Source organism: Tachypleus tridentatus, chromosome 1 (genome assembly GCF_004210375.1).
Source record: "Tachypleus tridentatus isolate NWPU-2018 chromosome 1, ASM421037v1, whole genome shotgun sequence".
In the NCBI taxonomy this organism is placed as follows: domain Eukaryota; kingdom Metazoa; phylum Arthropoda; class Merostomata; order Xiphosura; family Limulidae; genus Tachypleus; species Tachypleus tridentatus.
In genome coordinates this window covers 6,020,619-6,041,951 of record NC_134825.1, presented here as the reverse complement: position 1 = coordinate 6,041,951, position 21,333 = coordinate 6,020,619, and the positions used below count along the sequence as shown (strand labels likewise).

The following is a 21,333-nucleotide window of genomic DNA, read 5'->3' as shown; positions in this document are numbered from 1 at the left end:
AAACAATAACATTTGAAACCTTCAGTACCTTGTTCACTGAGAACACCAATAACATTTGAAACCTTTAGTACCTTGTTCGCTGAGAATACCAATAACATTTCAAATACAATACACACTCTTGTTGTAAATATAATTCCTCCACAGAAGCCAAATGTTGAAACTATCAGAACCACTATTGTTTTCTTCCCTCTAAGAACAGGAAAGCAGTCCAGAATACCTGTTGTAACACACTCCAGCAATGCAAACTGAAAATAAAACAAATACATCACTTGTTACAGAATACTTGTTGTTACACACTCCAGCAATGCAAACTGAAAATAAAACAAATACATTGTTACAGAATACATCCAGCAATGCAAACTTGTTACAGAATACTTGTTGTTACACACTCCAGCAATGCAAACTGAAAATAAAACAAATACATCACTTGTTACAGAATACTTGTTGTTACACACACTCCAGCAATGCAAACTGAAAATAAAACAAATACATCACTTGTTACAGAATACCTGTTGTTAACACACTCCAGCAATGCAAACTGAAAATGAAACAAATACATCACTTGTTACAGAATACCTGTTGTACACACTCCAGCAATGCAAACTGAAAATGAAACAAATACATCACTTGTTAATTGGACAAGCCTTCATCAAACAACATGAATAAAATTTTCTTATTTATATATTAACAAAATATTCTGAACAAAATATTTCCAGAGTTTTAAAGCTGAGAAAGAATCAAAACTTATTAAGTTTTATTCGTTACATTGTTTATTGTTTTCTTTAATCTATTCTATAACCTAAGTTTTGTGTTATAAGTACTGAAGATGTAAGTCAGTTGTCAGAATTATTTTATTTATAGAATCTCAGCATTTTAAAATATTGTCACTTATTCATCGTGTGCATCCAAAACATAATTAATATAATTCTGCTATAAGATTGCAGAATGTACAAAGATGGTGGTTGTTTATATACACATTTTCTTGTGAAATGTGCTGAGATTGTGCTTATTTAAATACACATTCTGCTCACCTGACTGTCCAGCCCTAAAGTTAAGAGCATGATAAAAAGCAGGAACGCCCATAAAGGAGAAATTGGTAATCTGGCGACGACTTCGGGATACACGATGAATGCTAAACCAGCTCCCTGATCTACCACGTGCTCCACGTGCACGTTCAGTTCGTGAGCTAGGTAGCCAATTACGGAGAATATAACAAATCCCGCAAATATACTGGTCATTATGTTACTGATGGACACGATGAGAGCATCTCTGAAACACATAAGTTTATTAGATATAATCAGTTAGTTAGGACACACAAATGGACACGTTAAAGAGTTACATAAGAAATGTGAACAACAAAAGCCTGGGAACACATGTAACACATATTACGTCATGTTTCTCTCGTTTTGATTTAATAATTGCGTTAATTTGTTTTGAAACTGATTTGTTGAGTTGGTCAATAACCTATTGTTTATTATTATAACAATAGTCTACACAACGTTCCAGTGTATATTTTACTTTTTGTTTTCTTCACAGTTCCAATAAACTTTTAAAGCGATCGGTTACAAAAGAAATTTTGTTACTTGAAGCATATGTTCGTTTATGTCTTATAACAGTATTTGCACACAAGCTTAATATTACCCAAGGTTGTCAGCACCTCAGGAAGCGATAAGACCAATCAGACAATGGATTGAACACATTTTGTGGCACGTAGCTACAATTTGCGTATTAACCTTTACCTTTTTTAATTCAATACGTTACGTTATGGATATGCTGCATCTATAGTTACAATGGCTCAAGCTTCAACAATGGTAGGTTTCATTAATTTATGAGTTAGTTTTATAATACGGTGTGATTCGCCCCTTTGGCTGAGATATAGCTAGCTTTAGGCAAGTCTCCAATCACATAACGACTCAAACTTGAAATCATAACCTTACCACAGTTAACTAAAGGTTTTCTGTAATCTGCTGTTAATCTCTCACTCATTTATCATCGCTCAAAATTTTCAAACTATGATTCATCTGTAAGAAACACCTTCAATCAGCCTTCAGTACAAACGGGTTGTGTTTTGAGGTCAACTCTAGTGGTTTGTCTTTATTTTCATTCCATGTAGTTCAGCATTTGTAAATTTTCATTCTAATGTAATGGTGCTTAAGTCACGTAATATTCTATTATTTTTATATTGTGATGCGATTTGTCACTGTCATCCAGAGAAGTTAGCTAGCCTAACATGGTGATCGCTAAAGAAGTTAGCCTAACATGGTGATCTCTAAAGAAGTTAGCCTAACATGGTGATCTCTAAAGACGTTAGCCTAACATGGCGATCTTTTTGCACTGTTCAACTTTTTTCTATCAGTTATTTGAATTGAAATTGAAGTTCTTTATCTTATTGGTCTTGTTTCTTCTGCTACTTCTCTGTAGCTTTCTTTTATAAAGTTTCCAGTTGAAAAGCAGCTGTTCTGTGTTTGTGTCTCACACCAAACTAATCACATATTTAGCCACAAATGTCTCCACTTAACTGTTTCGATAATTTCTTCCCAATATAACAGTAATTCTAATATACAGTTGGGTTTAGTGATAATCTTATATAAATATATGTATTAAAAAGGGAAATAATTTATAAAATAACATTATATTCTAAGTGCTGTTTAACCTACTATAAACACCATACAATGAATTACATGCCAAGCATTAGTGAACTTGCTGTTATCATTGGCTAAAGGAAGAAAGATATATTTTAACCGGAGATTTTCTTAACTGATAGTACATACTAATAGTAATAATATCTTATTATTTGTAAAGATAGTACTTAGTAAATGACAGCTTACATTCATAGTAATACCTTTGTAATAATAGCACTTATTAAGTGTTGTTTCACAATAATGATAACACAGCATTGTTTGTAAGAGCAGGATTTACTACGTGATAGTCCGTATGTTGTTAATTGTAATGGTAGGATTTACTAATTGATAGCTCATGTTGAAGGCAATGCAGTATTGTGTATAACGGTTAGTTGTACTAACTGACAGTTCATATTAGTTGTAATCCATTGTTAGTTGCATAATAAATCTAACTTCATAAGATTAATTTATGTTTAGAATATTATTATACTTGGCAATCATCATCCGCGGCATATCGGCTCATAGAGGTCGGCTCTGAGTTTGTTTGTTGCTATTGTTTTTCCCAATTACCAATTTTTTAGCTCATAGCACCGTCATCTTTTGAGTTTGAGATCTCATTACAGTCTTAGATTCCAGAGGGAGGTCAAATCATGATGTGACTGGTCAAACCCAAGGTCTCACAGATTGGTTTATTCTAATTCTAACTTTAAAATCCAATTTCAGAGTCAGCTGATAAATCGGATATACGTGAGCTCCACGCTTGGTATTGGTGGCGCACAAAAATATAATTAATTAAAAGAAAAGAGTGTGCCATAAATTAATTTACTTTAACCAAAACATTTCACATACAGGTATCTTCATATTAATTGCTGCTAGTCATAAAATGTCTTATTTATTTACAAATCAACTAAGAAAGGATTTGACATTGTTTTTATAATAGTTTAATAGCCTTGGCATATTGTGGATTTGAAATATTCTTTAATTGTTTAATATAGTTATTATTTCATGAACTGCTATAAACGGCTTGCAGTTCTCCATCCTACAAAGTCAAAAAAACCACACAATAGTAGTTATAAAAGCAACGTAATCTGAAGTTAATGTAAAATAAAAGTAATTTACTCCATTTTCATTCTAGAATTCTTCTGATTAAAATATAGAAAAAACTGTTTAATGTGGGTATGCAGTTGAATTGTTCGTTTAAATAGAAGTAAGAACCTAAACTGTTCTATGTATGTAATCATTGTTGGATACATGTGATTAACTGAAGATGAGAAAGTAAATGGTTTAATGCAATTAATTGGTTTCATTGTTACAAGTAAGTATGTAGCTCCTTTGTTTGCTTGCAGGAAGGTAAGAAACTAAATACTTTGATATAATTAAGTAGTTGCATTGTTAGAAGTAAGTATGTAGCTTCTTTGTTTGCTTACAGGAAGGTAAGAAAATAAATACTTTGATATAATTAAGTAGTTGCATTGTTAGAAGTAAGTATGTAGCTCCTTTGTTTGCTTACATAAAGGTAAGAAACTAAGTGGCTTAATGTAAGTAAGCAGTTCCATTGTCACATTTAGGCAAATTATTGTTTCCATAAAGGTAAGAAACTAAACTGATAGACATAGAATACAGGCGAGCAAACATCTTTTCAGATATAGGTAATCTTCATTATAACTAGATGTAGCTAGACATCTGTGGTAAGCCTGCACTGATGAATTGAATTATAGTTCTATAGGTATATCCAGATACAGTTTCATCGGTGGATGTTAGGAAAAAGAAAAGTACATTAACATGAGAAATGTTCTAAAACTGATTGTTCAGCCAGAAGGTTAAAGGTTAACCACAGTCCTTATTATAATTGATTTTACTTTTGTCGTCATAATAAGATAATTTAATGGCGTATCAATTTTATATGAAAAAAGCACGCGTAACGTTAAACATATATAACACTTACTTGTAACAGTTGTTGTAGAAGGGGTTGTAGGAAGACAACGTTTTGAGACCATACAAATACAACACTTACTTTTAACAGTTCTTGTAGAAGAGGTTGTAGGAAGACAACGTTATGACCATACAAATATAACACTTACTTGTAACAGTTGTTGTAGAAGGGGTTGTAGGAAGACAATGTTATGACTATACAAATATAACACTTACTTGTAACAGTTGTTTTAGAAGGGGTTGTAGGAAGACAACGTTATGACCATACAAATATAACACTTACTTGTAACAGTTGTTGTAGAAGGGTTTGTAAGAAGACAACGTTATACAACTTGTAACAGTATAACACTTACTATAAACAGTTGTTGTAGAAGAGGTTGTAATACAAATATAACACTTACTTGTAACAGTTGTTGTAGAAGACAACGTTATGACCATACAAATATAACACTTACTTGTAACAGTTGTTGTAGAAGGGGTTGTAAGAAGACAACGTTATGACCATACAAATATAACACTTACTCGTAACAGTTGTTGTAGAAGGGGTTGTAAGAAGACAACGTTATGACCATACAAATATAACACTACTCGTACAGTTGTTGTAGAAGGAGTTGTAACAGTTGTTGTAAACAGTTGTTGTAAAAGGGGTTGTAGGAAGACAACGTTATGACCATACAAATATAACACTTACTTGTAACAGTTGTTGTAGAAGGGGTTGTAGGAAGACAACGTTATGAGACCATACAAATATAACACTTACTTGTAACAGTTGTTGTAGAAGGGATTGTAGGAAGACAACGTTATGAGACCACCCCATGCTGGACTAAGAGCAAAGAAGATCTGAACAGCAGCGTCACCCCAAACCTTTATGTGTTAGAATCATTCTTTTATAACACAATAACACAACGTCTTACAATTCGTTTTCTTTCACTTACTGCATTTTTAAAGAAAAAAATCCAAATACAACTAAAATGCAGAACTTACACTTATACATTTATATATATGGAATACAAGATGCTTAATATCGATATAAAGAAAAAAATCACTAAACACAAAACTGTTACATGCATGTAAATGTGCGACATAAATTACTCTAAAAGTTGAACATTATGTTCTTGTTTCTTTTTAAATTATTCTGTGTACTATGTACTACTGGGTAAAATGTTATTATAACATTGTAATAACAATTTATCTACTAAACCTAAATTCTATAATAACAATTTATCTACTAAACCTAAATTCTATAATAATAAACTAACAATGGTACTTTAGTGGATAAAGTGTTGTGATATTGTTACGTTAGAACATAAGTTGTTAGCTTTGGAGATAAAGGATTTTTGTAGTGTTGTTTGTTTAGAAGATAAAATGTTACTGTAACAGTTTAGTTTAGAGATAAAGGTCTATTTTAACATTATTAATTTTATACCTAAATTCTGCAAGCTCATTTTACAGCGTTTCAGCATTCCCAAACACGATCATATAATAAAGATCCATTACTGAGCAAAGCTGTGGTCAAAATCCTTACATTACAGTCAATTAATGTATTGCGTAAAATTCTAAAACAATGGAAACTTAATAGACTTATCTTTTATGACCTCAACAAACACGTTCAAAAAATTTTATTTCTAAACAGAGCAGCCTAAGCTCATCATAATGAGATAGTTAATAAAACTTAAGTTAGGTGAGATTAAATAAAAAGTCCAGACTTCTGCGCACTTACGTCTTTATATAATATTAAGTGACATTTATAAAACACATAATATGAAGCACCTAGATAAAATAACCTTCTATCTGACAATTATGAAAAAATAAAGTAGCAAAAACGTTTTGTTAAGTATCGAACATCGTGAATGAAGTATCATTTCTTCCAAGTGCGTGTTATACACAATACATATAATAATATGTCATCCATATACACTGCTCTGGACGAAATATTAAATGTCGTTCTTATAAAATGAGTTCAAGAAATTACTGCGTGGTAGATGTACCAATATACGTATAAAATATCTCGTTCTAACATAGGATATTTATTTTTTTAAAACAATGAATTATAATCTTTATAAGTAAGAACATAAGGAAACTGTATTTTAACTTGCAATACAAATTATTAGGTTTATTCTTAGTTTCGCTCTTAGTAAGTAGGTTCGAAAGTTAATAGTAGACACTTATAAGAAGTGTAATGCCGTCATAATTTACCAGATTTAAACATGTTATCAGATATATATATATATATATTTACTGTTATACTTTCACATGTACTTTTGTGTGTATATAAACCCTCATTTGTCTTACGTAGAATATCAAAAGCTAAATATACAATAGTAAAATATCATCACAAGTAAAATATCGAATTTAAAATCAAGCACAATATATCAAAATTATGTTTAAAATGTTTATAAATATTTTCTGGGTATACAGATTATCAAATGAATAGTATCTTCTTCCGATATAGATCATGTTTTCAATTTCATCTATTAGATGTAGATCATGTCTTCAAATATCATCTATTAGATGTAGATCATGTTTTAGATTTTGTGCCATAGGTTAATGTTAATATGTTAAATATCGATCATTAGATTAACATATAAGACATTGACTTATTGTGCAAAGTTAGAATATATTAAGTTTGATGAAATATATTATAAACTTAATAATAACTTAATAAACTTAAACGTAAAAATAATGCGAATAAAATATTCAGTGTTATTTATTAAGTTTGGAATTTGTGTTCCAACTATTTAGAATTTATGTTTGAGATATAACGTACTTAATACATAGATTACCTTGTTCTTACACGAAGGATGTTATGGGTTAGGTGTAGAATATATCAACCTTCAGAGATAGAACAACTCAAGTTACAGATATCGAATACGTAAAGCTTGAGATGTAGAATACATTATGTATCATATGTTCAGTGTCGTGAGTCACGTAATTAGGTTTGATGAACACTCTTATGTTAGCCGTAAAATGTAGCAACTTTAGAATGCACATCTTATGTTAAAATATTATTGTAATGTGCAAGAGGACCTACATCATGTAACGTCTACACAATAACGAATGTGTCTCGTAGAATGTTACGTTTTAGATGTAAAATGTTGTTATTCCAACGACAAGTGTCATTTATATGATATACACTATTGTACATAAAATATAGAATATAATTTATATGCAAAGTATGTTATGCAAGAGATTGAGGATATCACGATGTAGACTACATCTTTATGTGAAGTTTGGATGAACTGTTGTGATATATCGACTCTTAAAACAAACATTATCGCATACTCTGAGTTGTGTAACACATCATCAGTCTTAGTTTTATGTAGAATACCTTGTGTTAGGTGTGTAACTCATTACGCAGAATACAATTTATTGGCTGTACAACTTTCAGTGTTAGACGCATAGTGCAACATCTGTTGTTTCAGAATCAGAACTCGTATCACATATAATTAATGCAATGTATTTGGACCATGATCCTGTGTGTCAAAGTTACAATATAGGTGTCTAGAATACAATGTACCTGTTTTAAGATATAATATTTCAGTTGTATAGTATAATTTGGATTAAGTAAAATGTTAATGTACACGTTGGTTGTCAAATACATGAAGTATGTCACAAGTTGAGTGTGACATTTACTTTCATGTAGGAGTTAAGATTTATAACACTGTGTTTCAGTATTTATGATACTAACTGAAATCTCTTCGTAATGAAGGAACTTGTAATGATGCTTCAGATAATGTGTTGTATACATTAACCAAGAGGTTTCTAAACAATAAACAGATCAAACAGAATATACATAATGCCTGTAATAATATCCCATGTTGTCTGGATTGATTAAGACAGTAGAATACTTCTGTTATGTCATCGACAGCTAATTTATTCCGGATGACTTTTTATCTCTCGTGTCTAGATATGACCATTATAGGTACCATGTATTTTAAATAATATATCTGTTTTTAGGGATATGATAAACATAAATGTAATACAGTATTATTATATCTCACCCTGTGTACTAATACAATATTACAAACATTATATATATGTATCATTATATCTTACCCTATGTAATTAAAGTAGATTACAAACATAATACAGTATTATTATATCTCACTGTGTGTACTTATAGCAGATTACAAACATGTTTAATATAATATATCTCACCCTGTGTACTTACATTAGATTACAAACATAATTCATGTATTATTATATCTATCTCTATGTACTTATAGTAGATTACAAACATAATACAGTATTATTATATCTCACCCTGTGAACTTATAGTAGATTACAAACATAGTATAGTATTATTATATCTCACTGTGTGTACTTATAGCAGATTACAAACATGTGTAATATTATATCTCACCCTGTGTACTTACAGTAGATTACAAACATAATACATGTATTATTATATATCTCTCTATGTACTTATAGTAGATTACAAACATAATACAGTATTATTATATCTCACTGTGTGTTGCTTATAGCAGATTACAAACATGTGTAATATTATATCTCACCCTGTGTACTTACAGTAGATTACAAACATAATACATGTATTATTATATATCTCTATGTACTTATAGTAGATTACAAACATAATACAGTATTATTATATCTCACTGTGTGTACTTATAGCAGATTACAAACATGTGTAATATCATATCTCACCCTGTGTACTTACAGTAGATTACAAACATAATACATGTATTATTATATATCTCTCTATGTACTTATAGTAGATTACAAACATAATACAGTATTATTATATCTCACTGTGTGTACTTATAGCAGATTACAAACATGTGTAATATTATATCTCACCCTGTGTAGCTTACAGTAGATTACAAACATAATACATGTATTATTATATATCTCTCTATGTACTTATAGTAGATTACAAAACATAATACAGTATTATTATATCTCACTGTGTGTACTTATAGCAGATTACAAACATGTGTAATATCATATCTCACCCTGTGTACTTATAGTAGATTACAAACATAATACATGTATTATTATATATCTCTCTATGTACTTATAGTAGATTACAAACATAATACAGTATTATTATATCTCACCCTGTGTACTTATAGTAGATTACAAACATAGTATAGTATTATTATATCTCACCCTGTGTACTTATAGTAGATTACAAACATGATATATATGTATTATATATCTCACCCTTTGTACTTCAAGTACTTACATTAATATATATAGGGTACAGTACCTGAGCCTTGGCTAATCGGCTCCAGTCGGGTGTTATATACCACAGAATCCCCTCTTTAGCACCTGGAAGGGTGACTCCTCGGAAGAACATTATCACCAAAACCAAATAAGGAAACAGCGCGGTAAAGTATACCACCTTAATGGGGAAAAAAGACAAGCGGAACAACACATTAACTCACTCACAAACTCTTTAAACCTGGTATTTCATCACAAACAAAGAACATTGTCACCAAATATTTCTTTGTAATTAAATAAATAAAGTACTGTGAAGGAATGCAAAACGATATAGTGATTACATTTTTACAATGTATTCACAGCTGAAGGAAGAGAGACTGCTCGCTAGCCCCACATCTCGAACCCTGGACTCTTCTAATGCAACAGACACTACACTACGCTCTGCCATTGTTTTAAATTATATTTCGGTGGACTCAGCAAATAGTCCAATGTAGTTTTGCTATAAGAAAACATCTACACGTTATGTTTACATTCGTTATTCAAATCTGCCTAGAAAAAGCTATGATGAATACTCAGAATAATGATCCATTTATATAAAACATAATTTTACAACGCTAGAAGCGTTCTATGGTCGATTTTGTGCATTTAAATTTATGAAGTAGTGAAAAGCTATTTGTGGGATAATAGATTTATTTATGTGTAATATTTCAACTCTAATAGTGAGATATGATTATGTATGACGTTTGTTTAAACTACACTACATCCAAATATCAAATACATCCAATCAAACAGGCCCGGCATAGCCAGGTGGTTAAAGCACTCGACTCGTAATCTAAGGGTTAGATTCCATGTCACACCAAACATGCTCGCCCTTTAAGCAGTAGAGGTGTTATAATGTTACAGTCAATCCCACTATTCATTGGTAAAAGAGTAGCCCAAGAGTTGGCAGTAAGTGGTGATGACTAGCTAGCTGCCTTCCCTCTAGTCTTACACTGCTAAACTAGGGACGGCTAGCCCAAACAGCCCTCGTGCAGCTTTGTGCGAAATTCAAGACAAACAATCTAATCAAATAATTTGTTCCTGATACTAATTGCCATCTGGTCTTGCCCCCTAGTGGCACGGTGATACGTCTGTAGTCTTATAGTGCTAGAAACCATGTTTCTATACCCGTGGTAGGCACAGCACAGACAGCCCATTGTGTAGTTTTGCGCTTAGCAACAAACAACCTCCTAGTTTTATTTAACTTAATAGAAATACAATAACACTTCTAATAGTTTATTAATGTTAAGTTTTATTTTTTTTATTACTTGGGTTTTCCCTATATTTAGTAACTTAATATTTTATAAGTTTATTTCATGCTGTTTTTTAGTATTACGTTACTTTAGGTTCGCCTCTTTAAGTTTCCATGTTTGTTATATCTGGTCGTTATTTTGCTGTATGTTTCGCCTGTAGAAGCTTTTTTCAGTCTAAATATTATATTTTATATACCATGGATTGTCATGTTTTTCTTTGTTATATAGCTTCCATAAACAACTTTTAATGTTAGTCGCAGGTTTAGCCAGTATTTTAGTTTTTACGTTTAATTTGTGTGTGTGTTAAATTTTTACCATGCGCTTTATTTCTAAATACGAGAAACGGGTCTAGAAAATTCAGATAAATGTAACAACAGGAAATGAACTTCAAAAATATTAAAGTTCGGAACAGAGAACGCTGTGGAAGAGAGAAAAGGTTGGAAAGCTAAGCTCTTACAAATTTTTTGAAATTATATGATATTAATATTATCACTTATAGTAATTTGGGTTCATAACTAAAGAATAACCAATTTAGTAAGATTGATAAATAAAGAAAAAAGGCCGAAGTTTTAAATTAGAGTTTTATGGTGTAAATTGTACTAGAAAGTTAAATTAGGCTTAGTACGTGCGACGGTGTTCTAGGCTTAGTTGAAATTCAAGTTACAGGTAAATTGTGATACAGATTAAATACGGTGTTTTATTAAACAAATACAATCAAATGATTAGTATATTGACATCTCTTGTTTTATGGATTAATGTGTTTTTGAATTTAGATCAATTAGTTTAAATTAAGCACGTAGTTATAGATACATTATAAATCACGATATACACGTTGTATTGTTACTATGTACATATCAAGTAAAGACTAATCACTACTACTTTAATTTCTAAGTTTTATATAATTAAAAATTAATTATTTTACTTTAATATGAGCACAAAGTAGTGATAAACACTAATGTCATAGGTTCTCAAATGTTTGGCTTAATGCTAACAGTGTTGACAATATGCTACTGGTATTCAGTGTAGAAATTAAACGTTTATAGTTTGATAGGTGTGATGGATATGATGTGTAGGCTTTACTTCGGATTTCAGGACTGGTATGTTATGTTAAGGTTTGATTAAAATTTTGCGCAGATAGCCCTGTTGTTATTTTGCGCAAAATTTGAACCAAACCTTGAAATAACATACCAGTCTTAAGCTCCGAATTAAAACCCATGACTACCCAGCTAGTCATCACTACCCACTTCCATCTCTTTGGTTACTTTTTTACTAAAGAATAATGGTATTTATCTCAGCATAATAACGCCTCCAATAACTGAAAACGAGAGGATGTTTGTTGGGACGGTGATTCGAACCCTGTTCATGTTCTTTTAAGGAAATCAGAAGTGAAGATGTGCAATTTATACGTAGAGTTTGAAACTGTCGTAATTAAATTAGAGGTAACATATAAAGAGAAGTGTAGAATGTAGCAGGATTTCAAAAGGAACTTCAGCTTCTACATGTTAGAAATATAATGAGATTAAGTGAATTAGAAAGGCTAGTTATTAAGGTTTAAGAAAGTAGATTTAGTTATAATGATCATATTCTGTTGAACAACAGATGTCAGCACTTGGCTTCTGCAGACGAGAAACTATTGAAAGGAAGGAGAAAAAAAGGACAGATGAGAATGTGGATGATGGGTAACAAGAATAGGCTTGTCTCTGGGGTAACATGAATAGGCTTGTCTCTGGGGTAACAAAGATAGGCTAGTCTCTGGGGTAACAAGGATAGGCTTGTCTCTGAGGTAACAAGGATGGGCTAGTCTCTGGGGTAACAAGGATAGGCTTGTCTCTGGGGTAACAAGGATAGGCTTGTCTCTGGGGTAACAAGGATACGCTTGTCTCTTGAGGTAACAAGGATGGGCTAGTCTCTTGGGTAACAAGGATAGGCTTGTCTCTGGGGTAAGGATAGGCTAGTCTCTTGGGTAACAAGGATAGCCTTGTCTCTGGGGTAATAAGGATAGGCTAGTCTCTTGGGTAACAAAGATAGGCTTGTCTCTGGGGTAACAAGGATAGAGTAGTCTCTGGGTAACAAGGATGTGTTTGTCTCTGGGGTAACAAGGATAGGCTAGACTGGAGTAACAAGGATAGGCTTGTCTCTGGGGTAACAAGGATAGAGTAGTCTCTGGGGTAACAAGGATAGGCTTGTCTCTGGGGTAACAAGGATAGGCTAGTCTCTGGGGTAACAAGGATACGCTTGTTTCTGAGGTAACAAGGATGGGCTAGTCTCTGGGGTAACAAGGATAGGCTTGTCTCTGGGGTAACAAGGATAGGCTCTTCTCTGGGGTAAATGCTGCTCAGATGGAAGCTTGTCTCTGGGGTAACAAGGATGGGCTAGTCTCTGGGGTAACAAGGATAGGCTTGTCTCTGGGGTAACAAGGATAGGCTTGTCTCTGGGGTAACAAGGATACGCTTGTCTCTGAGGTAACAAGGATAGGCTAGTCTCTGAGGTAACAAGGATGGGCTGGACTCTGGGGTAACAAGTTTAGGCTAGTCTCTGGGGTAACAAAGATAGGCTTGTCTCTGAGGTAACAAGGGTAGGCTTGTCTCTGGGGTACCAAGGATAAGTTTGTCCCAAACAGTTAGATTATACCACCCAGGGGTGCAGGTGGAGGATATAACCGACAGAGCAAGATATATAATAAAAGGCTCGCAGAGATGCAGTTTTTGTTACGTATGCAGAAGCTAATGATGTATGGAAAGGTAGGCCAGAGGAGCTAATTAATAAGTAAAAGGGTTGATAAAGGAATTTAAAGAAAAAGTTCATGACTTAATTGTTTCAGAGATGCTGCCTAGAATTAACTATGGGAATGAAGTTATAAATAGGTGGCTAGGGTTAAATGCTGCTAACGTTGATATGTAAGGACTATCTTACATTTTGACCTCCATAGGTCATCTTCAGGTTAGCCTTTGTTGACAGCCATATTAGCCATTCTTAGACACATAATCGTTGCTCTGTTATGTTCAATGTTTTGTTTTGCATTAGGAATAGGTATTTTAGTGGTAATTTTCAAAAATGAAATTCTGAAAGGATGCGAGAGAAAGTATTATTATTAAATATATTATTTTAATATTTAAGATAAACATATTATTCATAGAAAGCAAAAAGTAGCTGCAAGTAAAAATACAGGTTGGTTCACAAAGAGTATGAGAAATAACATTAAATAATGGTATCGTAATTGTACCAACTGAAGTTGACTGGTATAACAGGAATATTGTAGAAGATCAAGAAGGTATCGTAATTGTACCAACTGAAGTTGACTGGTATAACAGGAATATTGTGGAAGATCAAGAAGGTATGGTAATTGTACCAACTGAAGTTGACTGGTATAACAGGAATATTGTAGAAGATCAAGAAGGTATGGTAATTGTACCAACTGAAGTTGACTGGTATAACAGGAATATTGTAGAAGATCAAGAAGGTATCGTAATTGTACCAACTGAAGTTGACTGGTATAACAGGAATATTGTAGAAGATCAAGAAGGTATGGTAATTGTACCAACTGAAGTTGACTGGTATAATAGGAATATTGTAGAAGACAAGACAATCGGGAAACAGGAAATTATGACGTCAAAAAGGATTTGTGAAAAAAAAAAGCTGACTGAAAGTGTAAAAATTAACAGTAAGGGTTTTTTAATGTTAGGATTTAAGTAGGATCCTTAAGGGATGATAAAAGAAGGCTCGTATCTGATGATTATGAGATGTCGTAATTATGAAATTTGGATTTTACTAATGAACTTATAAGTAGATTCCACATCTTGAAGAGATGGAAACAAGATCGAGTGAAATAACTACATTAATTCTGAGTTGTTAATAAAATGGGAAGTTTAAAAAATGATGAGGTATCTGGACCACATAACATTTCCTCAAAGGTTTTGAAGAGTGTTAAAGAATGGATATATAAGCTATTTGCTACTATATTTGGTAATTTTTTGAATATTGAGGAGGTACCACAGGATTGGAAGGTAGCGAATGTGACTCTCCTTTCAAGGGATGTGATAAAATTTTTCCTAGTAGTTAGAGGCCCATTAGTCTTACATTAGTTGTGAGAAAAGTTTTAAAAAGTCCAATGAAAGGTGTTTTCTAAAGTCATTTAAGAAAGTTTTGAATTTTATTGGATAGTCAATATGGTTCCATCAGGGAACAATCTTGACTTACAAATCTTTTGACTTTCTTGAAAACGTTAATGTTATGTAGACAAGAGTAAGAGAGTAGATTTGGTGTTCATGGATTTCCAGAAAACATTTGGCAAGATGCCTTGTAAAAATTATCTTTATAGGTGTAATGGATAACTTAGCAAACAGGATAGAAGAGTGACTGGATGGAAGAAAGCAGGAGTTCAGTAAAAAGGGATTTAAGTTAAAAGTGGAGTACTTTAGGATACAGTCTTAGGACCTTTGCTGTTTTTGGTTTACACCAATGGCACAGATGAAGAAGTGGTTAATAACTTACTTAAATTTGTTAACTGTGAAAAAGATGCTGCTGCTTTACAAAAGAACTTGGACCATTTAGTGAGTTGGGCAAATAAATGGTAGATGATGTTGGTTATAATAAATACAAGATATTGCATGTGGGTTATCATAATTTATATTATAAGTGTAATTTCGATAGGAGCAATCTTAACAGTGTGATGAAAGGAAACTATCTTGGTGAAATTGGTAATCTGTTTCTTAACACATCAAAACAGTGTACTGGCACTAGAGGTAGAGCAAATAGGATTTTAGGTTGTACCTTGAGAAATATTGAAAAGAAGTTTAAAATGTATATAATTTCATTGTATAGTACTGTAGTTAGCAACATTTGGAGTATTTAGTTTGGTCTTAAGTCCCTTACCTTTGAAAGGACATTGAATTGGTAGAAAAGGTTCAGTGGAGGGTTATTAGAATGGTGCCTGTGGGGGTTAAGTCTCTCAACGTGATTTATATACATTGCAAAAAAAGAGTTATTGAGGTATTTAAGATTGTAAGGGAAATGACAGTGTTGACGCATCATATATTTTTCACAGTTAATAGAGAAAATGGAAGGGCTAGGGGACACACAAATAAATATTGATAGTCATCTTTAGTAAAGACAGATTTACTTTTCTAACAGGGTGGTTAGCATTTGAATGAAGGCTGTCTTCGGATGTGTGGAGGCAGTAAATCTAATTTTAATAGGAAACTTGATAATTATACCAGTGATAAAATATTGTTTAAAAATTTAGTAGTTTTAGTTTAGTTTATATTTAGGGTATGAGAGAGTCGAGATGGACTAATAGGTCCTTTGTTATCCCAAAACATTATGTTATGTTAACATAAAGAAGAACCTAAACAAAGAAAGTTTATGTAACCATTAAGGGTTAAAGAATTAAAATCCATCATTAATAAAATATTAGAATCGTTATTATATTTGTACTAAATTAATTATATTTACAACCAGAGGGAGCTAGTATCCTAAATCGAATTATTTGATTGGATGTTTTTTTTCCAATTTGAATGTACATTAAATGTTACATGTCATCGTGTCTCACAGTTAAAAACGAAACGTTGTAGTGAAGTAAATCTACTTACTCGCCTGGAGCTATTAGTGTAATTTTACAACGCTAGTAAAACTGTTTCATTTTTACTGAAATATCAAAATAATATTTATGATAAATATGTCTATGTGATGGATAAGTTATACGTACATATCTCAGAACGTGCATACGTTACCCCATTTTGTTTTCTCCACATTCAGAACGTGCATACGTTACCCCATTTTGTTTTCTCCACATACAGAACGTGCTGTGATAAGTAACGCGTATCAACAATGGATCTTCGGTAATTATTTTTCTTATCATTTGTTGCAACTAGTTTTTTTTCTTTTAAAGAAGTTTGTTTCATGTTATTGCTTTTATTGTATTGTATCAATTAATTTTAAATTTAATTTTTTTCACTCTGAATAAATACATAAAAAAGAAAAAGTCCGACCAAATCTCTTCCGAGATTACATTACACAAAAGACTTATCAAATCTTGGAGTAGTGATCAATAACCAATAGTAAGGCTACGTAGTCTGTACACCCTTACATAAACAACTGAGTGGTGTAATCATAGTGTATGTTGTGACGTACCTTTCCGGAAGTCTGCACTCCCTTAAATAAACAACCGAATACTATAATCCAGGCTAACAGGAGACAGAGAACCAAGTACCACTTAACCTCACCGGTATCTTCAATTCCTCTTGATATATCGAGAACGTAATGTCTTAAAAGAGAATATATATAAAACTATGACAGACAAATTATATTTTAAAATAAAAATTGGAAAAAAAAACTAGTTAATAATACTGTAATATATTGTAGAACAACCACATTGTAGAGTAATATATTTTGAACTGAATACCAACTTTTCTTGAAATATTTTGTTTACCACAACAATTCTATTTTTTGATCATCATACACCTAATCTTGAGAAACACGTTCGCATATTACGTAAACTATACAATATGGAGTTTACTGTTATTTTTTGTATATCAAATAAAAAGCAATTTCGAATGTCTTCAGTGTTCAAATATGTTTATTGGTTTGGTTTGAACAGAAGCTCACACTGAACTTATCATTGGTAAAAAATAAATAACACTTACAGAAAATACTCATCAGCTGGGGTTTTCTTCTCCATATTTTTAACAATGGTTGACAGATTCAGTGAAACTGACGTTTCGTAATCAACACAAGTTTTATTGTAATAAGTTCCGTTTCGTTGGGCACATTCGTCAGCGTCTTGATAAGAGTAGCATGCTAAATACAAATAAAGGATCTTATTGTTTAAATAATATAACTACTGACACCACTTCAAGTTTCATTGTTTAAAGCATATAACTACTGACGCTTCAAATTTCATTGTTTAAGGCATATAACTACTGACACTTCAAATTTCATTGTTTAAGGCATATAACTACTGACACTTCAAGTTTCATTGTTTTAAGGCATATAACTACTGACACTTCAAGTTTCATTGTTTAAAGCATATAACTACTGCGACCTCAAATTCCATTGGCTTGGTTTGATTTGTTTTGAATTTCGCGCAAAGCTACACGAGGGCTATCAGCGCTAGCCGTCCAAAATTTAGCAGTGTAAGACTAGAGGAAAGGCAACAAGTCATCACCATCTACCGCCAAATCTTGGGCTACTCTTTTACATATTTGGTGTGACGGGATTTAACCCGCTACCCTCAGTCGAGTGTCTTAACCACCTGGCCATGCCGGACCAGTTTCATTATTTAAATAATATAATTCCTGCCACTCCAAGTTTCATTATTTAAATTATATAACAACTTCCACTTAAAGTTTTATTGTTTAAATAATATAACTACTGCCACTTCAAGTTTCATTGTTTAAATAATATAACTACTGCCAGTTTCATTGTTTAAATAATATAACTACTGCCAAGTTTCATTGTTTAATAATATAACTACTGCCACTTCAAGTTTCATTGTTTAAATAATATAACTACTGTTACATCAAGTTCTATTGTTTAAACAACACAACTACTGGCACTTCAAGCTTCATTCTTTAGGGCATATAACTATTGACACTTCAACTGTTTTAATTGACATTTCAGTATAACAGTTTTCATAAGTAGCTGTATTCTGTGTAAAAAAGTATCGAATAGCTTGCTTTACTACAACTGAGTCAGTAAACTATAACGGAGTATTCTACAATCAAAGTAATGTTTTATAACAAGTGAAACTTTTTTAAAGCTGGTCGTTTCTCACTGAAAAAAATGTTTCATAGTAGACTGTAGTACAAAGTAAACAGTGATTTATAACTGGCTGTGTCAAGTGAAACGCCCCGCGTACAGAGGTATGTCTCTGGATTTATAACGCTAAAATCAGGGGTCTGATTCCCCAGAGGGCTCAGCAGATAGTCCGATGTAGCTTTGCTATATAAGACAAACACACGCAAGTGAAACAGCATTTTATAACTGGCTGTGTTAAAAGTAAAGCGGTTCTGTTATAAGTAAAGAAATATTTTATAACTGGTTGTATTACAAGTAAAGCATTTTTTTATGTCTGAACATATTATAAGTAAAGCAGCCTTTTATAATCACTGTATTACAGCTAGTTAAATATATCAAAAATTGAAGTAAATTTTCACTGTTCATGACATGATATCAATGAAAATATATTAAATTATTATTCTCGTTTATATTTACACATATTAAGATGAAATATATCTTAATATACACTTTACTGTCTTTACATACATAGCTTGTTTTCTTCTCCAAGTTAAAACATCTATTACATGTGTAACTCGAATCTACAGAACATTATTTTAGATTTTAACTGAGGTATAACAAAGAAAGTTGTTAAAACTAAAAACTTCATTATGTTGAAAATAAAACAAAAACAGAGGTTTTAAGTTTAATGGATAGTTTTATTCTTATTAAAGAATTCAGTTCAGGATTCGTTTGTTTTCTTGGTTTTAAAATCCTCCTGAGAAAACTTATTCAAAGATTGAATGGGAAGTTGGTTATCGGTAAAAATGTTATGTGGATTCATTAACAAATATGGTGAATCTCAGTTTATTGAATTTGTGGTGAAACACAGAAAACATTCCAACATTGAAAATAGTGAAATTCTGCTCAATGATACACACAAAACATTCCAACACTGAAACTACTCAAATTCTGCTCAATGATGAAGATAATATGGATGGGAATTCGTTGTAAAACGTATGTTTTTTTCAATAAGGAAAGATTATTGCTTGGTAATTACATTTTTAAAGAAAAATGTGTTTCTTTCCAAAGATTCCATTCTAAAAAAGGATTGGATAAAAATAACTCGCGGCCCGACATAGCCAGATGGTTAGGACGCTGGATTCGTCATCAGAAGGTCGCGGGTTCGTGTACCGTACGCCAAATATGATTGCCCTTTCAGCTGTGGGGACGTTATAATGTCTGTCAATCCCACTATTCGTTGGTTTGTTTTGAAATTTGGACAAAGCTATTTGCGCTAACCGTCCCTAATTTAGCAGTGTAAGACTAGAATGAAGGCAGTTAGTCATTCCACCGCCAACTCTTTGCTTTTACCAACGAATAGTGGAATTGAACGTAACATTATAACGGTCCCACGGCTGAAAGGACGAGCATCAAACAAGTTTGGTATGACGGGGACTTGAACGCGCGACATTCGCATTACGAGTCGAGTGCTTTAACCACCTGGTCATGTTAAGCTTATTCGTTAGTGAAAGAGTAGCCCAAGAGTTGGCGGTGTGTGACGATGACTAGTTGCCTTCCTTCTAGTTTTACACTATTAACTTAGAAACGACTACCGCAGATAGCCCTTGTATAGGTTGTGAAATTCAAAACAAACTAAACAAAAATAACGCATACCCCAGCAGCATACCGAGTTTCAAAAACTATTTTGTTCTGAAGAAGAACGATCGTTTTGTGAAATAGAAGATGAACTCTTTATAACCTGACGATCGTTTTGTGAAATAGAAGATGAACTTTTTATAACCTGCTGCAGGCTATACCCTCAACTTGTACCAGCATGGATTTGTCCTTCTGTATTCAAACAATTTAAGAATTAGTTTGTAACAGTAATATTTCATAGTGCTTGTTTTTGTTTCGTTTACGTATTTTGAAATACAAATCAAATACTTATATAAGTGATATTATTTGATAAAATCGTGTAATTCTGATAAAGCTGTTACTTCTTATCATTCAAATGTAATAAGCTATAAAACAAAGTTTAAATATAGTTATTCTTAGCAGTAGTGCTGCCTCTCAAGTACAAACGGTAAGTCTGAATGTTTTGATATTCACATAGTGCAGCTTTGTGTATAACAAACAAACCATAGTGCTATATTTGGGTCAGATTTATAATCAGTACATGAATGGCTCTTACTTACTATAAGTATAGAACTCACTATAATATCTACATACAAGCAGTGATCAACTCTGAGATATTTATTGATTTACTTTCCATTCCTCACGCCAGATAACATTTATATACCTGTACTGCATTACTTATAGTTCTTACCTAACAACAATACTTCATTGTGGATAGTTATCACTTACTACGAATCCTGCACTTTGAATAATCTTTAATTATCAACACGAAGTAATCCATATTTACTAGTAGTACTTGACAGTAATCAGCTATTTCACTTAGAACAATTGTTATTCAGCAGCATTTCACTTGGAAATTCTTGTTTATCAGCAGTATTTTACTTGGGACAATCCTTAATTACCAGCAGCAGTATTTCAATTTCGAACAATTTCTTTATCAGCACTATTTC

At 32.3% G+C, this 21,333-nt stretch overlaps 1 protein-coding gene across 1 annotated transcript in view; it reads right to left on the bottom strand.

Moving 5' to 3' along the window:
• The window catches only part of LOC143258071 (sodium- and chloride-dependent glycine transporter 2-like), a 53,882-nt gene that overhangs the window by 10,179 nt on the left and 22,370 nt on the right, over positions 1-21,333 (bottom strand). The window contains exons 8-13 of the mRNA XM_076517119.1: positions 17,674-17,867; positions 17,162-17,294; positions 9,787-9,921; positions 5,314-5,417; positions 1,032-1,269; positions 117-245 (exon numbers count right to left, since the gene is read on the bottom strand). Coding sequence (XP_076373234.1) covers positions 117-245; positions 1,032-1,269; positions 5,314-5,417; positions 9,787-9,921; positions 17,162-17,294; positions 17,674-17,867 — 933 coding nt within the window. The remainder of the gene's footprint in view (positions 1-116; positions 246-1,031; positions 1,270-5,313; positions 5,418-9,786; positions 9,922-17,161; positions 17,295-17,673; positions 17,868-21,333) is intronic.